The sequence below is a fragment of the Phaethon lepturus genome, unplaced genomic scaffold (assembly GCF_000687285.1).
Source record: "Phaethon lepturus isolate BGI_N335 unplaced genomic scaffold, ASM68728v1 scaffold21074, whole genome shotgun sequence".
NCBI lineage: Eukaryota > Metazoa > Chordata > Aves > Phaethontiformes > Phaethontidae > Phaethon > Phaethon lepturus.
In genome coordinates, this window is record NW_010535734.1 from 3373 (window position 1) to 6496 (window position 3124).

General features: G+C 35.8%; 1 protein-coding gene across 1 annotated transcript in view; it reads left to right on the top strand.

The window, feature by feature from the left end:
- LOC104619903 (uncharacterized protein C20orf26-like) overlaps positions 1 to 3124 on the top strand; it is a 13570-nt gene that overhangs the window by 2331 nt on the left and 8115 nt on the right. The window contains 2 exon segments of the mRNA XM_010285952.1: positions 909 to 1062; positions 1536 to 1637. Of these exon segments, the coding sequence (XP_010284254.1) occupies positions 909 to 1062; positions 1536 to 1637 (256 nt within the window).

Below are 3124 nucleotides of genomic sequence, written 5' to 3' on the forward strand. Positions count from 1 at the left end.
GTTTCACTGGGAAGTTAAATATAGTACTAAAAATTGAAGACCTTCCTTATTCTAGACTTGTCTTAGCTTAAAGCCAAAAAACATCTAGCATGCCAATTTTTATTTTTCGGAGTGTATTCTTTCTGAAGACAGCAACTTTCTGGAAACTTTCAGTAATAGTCAAACATACAGAGTAACGTGCCATTTTAGCATTGCAGGGATCTTGTCATTCTATGCTTGCCAAGGCGTGTTTTTTGTTGTTTTGGGGTTTTTTTTTTTTGTTAAGACTAGTTCTTAGATTTTTTTTTTTCAGAACTTTAAAATATTTAGCACTTAAATTGCTGCAAATAATACATACCATATACTATATTAGATACTGTTTGTATACTATATAATTGCTTTCCTGAATTAATAATTTTCTATGGAAAATAAAATACACTTTTCAGTTTGAGCACAATTTTATTTACAAAGCAGTGTCTAGTAATTAGTCAACCGTTATGGCTGGCTAAATCCAGACTTTACTTTAGCTGCACTTTAAGGTAAAGAAAAATTGTACCTTTTTGGAGGTAGGTAGTTAAAAGAGATATGTTTTTTATTTATTGTAACAAATGTTTTATTGAAACAATAGGTCATTATTTGGTCCGTATGTATAAACCTAATGCTCTCACAAGTCATAGCTAACAAAAGAATTATAACATCTAATATAGAGGTCCTAATACACATATTACAAGGAAAAAAAAAAAGGTTCTAACTTTTGCTGAAATAGTTCCTTTATATTATAACAATGTATTTATTACAATATTATGCTCAGCCAGAGATAGAACACTAACTTTAATGTTTCAAACTTTTTTTTTGTTCCATTTTTTTGTCCTGACCTAAAATCACATGCTCAACTTTTACATATGTGTGACATTGCTTTTATATTTCAGGATGGTGACACTGCAGTAGGATTCATGAGCTTGTGTTCTAAAGTAAATGTTTCCTTGTTTCAAGAGTGTTTTGACTTAGGGCCTTTCCATGGACTATGTAAACCACATCCTGAAGATATTCTCACAATGCCACAGAAGCCAAGTATTCAAGAAGGTATCTATTTTAAAATGCTAGATAGAGCCAAGGTGCTTTTTTTTTTTCCTAGCTTATGAGTAGGTTTTGCAAAAGGTCAGAAGAAGATATAGGTTTACTAGCAAGATAATGTAAATTAATGTATCTATTTTGGAGATGGTTGCCTGGTGGTTTTTAATTGGGGAGAGAATTTTGATAGCCCTGGTCTCTGACTCAGAAGTGATTGTTGCTTGTGAGGAGCTCGTCTATACCAGGTATAGGATAAACCTAGGTTTGAAGTTTTGGAAAGCTAAAGCATCAGGTATATTTTCTATCAGGTAACTACAGTTGTACTATTAATTGAAGACATAATTTTGAAATCTGGTTCTAATCTCTGTCAGTAGGTAAGCAACTGATCGACTGTGGCTATTAAGTTGTCCCATTGACGTGTGTTGTCTTATTTCCTTGTGGTCCCACTTCTGCTCTCTTTCCTTATTTTTTTTGTGGTCTTCTAGGTTACAAGACTTTGGGAGATCAGGGACTGTCTCTTTATTTTTATATTGGGCATGATACAACAACACATCTACAAGCCACCTTACTGCAAATGGTGAAAAACAGTAACATGAATATGTCACCTGTTTGTAGAAGATAACTGTAAATCATTGACATGACACTTGTCAACTTTATTTTTCAGTGTCAAAGGGCATTTTGTGCAGAAGGGCAACCTTTTGCTATCCACTAATTATCAGTAGTGGAATTTTAAAAAACACTATTAGGTTGTTATGTATCTGCTTGTCTGAACACAAAACAGCAGGTGAAAAAGTCAACTAGGGAGCTACAGAGCAGTTAGCAGCTGGTATCTTGGAGCTGACAGTCATGGAACAGAAAAGGGAAAGGAAAAAAAAAAAAATCTTAGAGCTGCTCCTGTGGACTTCCCCTCCCCTGCAAAGAAGCCTCTTGCAAATAAGAGATGAAGGAAGCCAGCTATCTCCTCCTGTATCATTCTATGCTCCTGGAGCTTCAGAAGTATTAGTTTCAAACAGGTGACAGACATATGTAGAAAAAATGAGACTGAGGGAGGAAGAAAGAGCACTCATGATAGTCTCTTCTGAAAACTAGTTGGAACACAGTCCTGGGCCGTCTGCTCTAAGTGACCTTGCATGGGCAGAGGGCTTGGACAAGATGACTTCCAGTGGTCCCTTACAACCTTAACCATTCTGTGACTGTTACCCTGTTCTGGTAAAACCATTTGACACTTTCGCGGCTTTCCTTGTCCAGGGATTGCAAGCTGTAGGCTCATATTTTGTGGCAAATTCTGTGCCGCTGAGCCTTTTAATGAGTATGTGGTTACAGGTTTTAACAATACAGCTGTTACACATTTTTTTAACACGTAGGAAATCTATGAGACTTATTCTAAATGTGAGAACTTAGCATAAACAACTGTTCTATTCAGGTTCTTGTATGACTCCTGTTGATCTAACATCTGAGTGCTTTACAGAAATTTATAAATCAACGCGGTTAGCAGTCCCACGTGTTAATCTCTTCTTTTTCCTCTCCATTTAAAAACTATGTTAGTTTTGATAGTTGATACAAGTTTGCAATCGCATGCGTTTCCTTCAGGTAAGATTTTTAAAAGTAGTAGTATCGCTCTATTTGGAATGACAAGGGCAGCCTGGGGAAAGAGAATTATTTGTGGGCATTTTCATATAGCTTGAGCATAAATCACTGATGGTCTCGGATACCTGAGAAGGAACTTGAGAGTCATAAGCTACAAGCCTGACTGATACTATTCCTAGAGAGAATGAGCCATTAGAAATTTAATAGTAAAATCAGGGTTAGGTCATGGTTATACACTGCTCAGGAATAATACTGTTATCACTGAATAATAATTAAAATTATTGTTGTAGCTTTGCACATTTTAAAACATAAACAAACAATTACAACACTTTAAGAAGTGTTGATTGTCCTGAAACATTAAAAGTTGTTGTTTATACCTGCCCAGTATGGCCAAAAAGAGAGATGGAACTAAAGGCTGTAGTAGTTGAATTTCAGAGAAAGAAAAAAGAAGGGGGGGGGGGGGGCAGGAAAACCGCTTTTACATTTT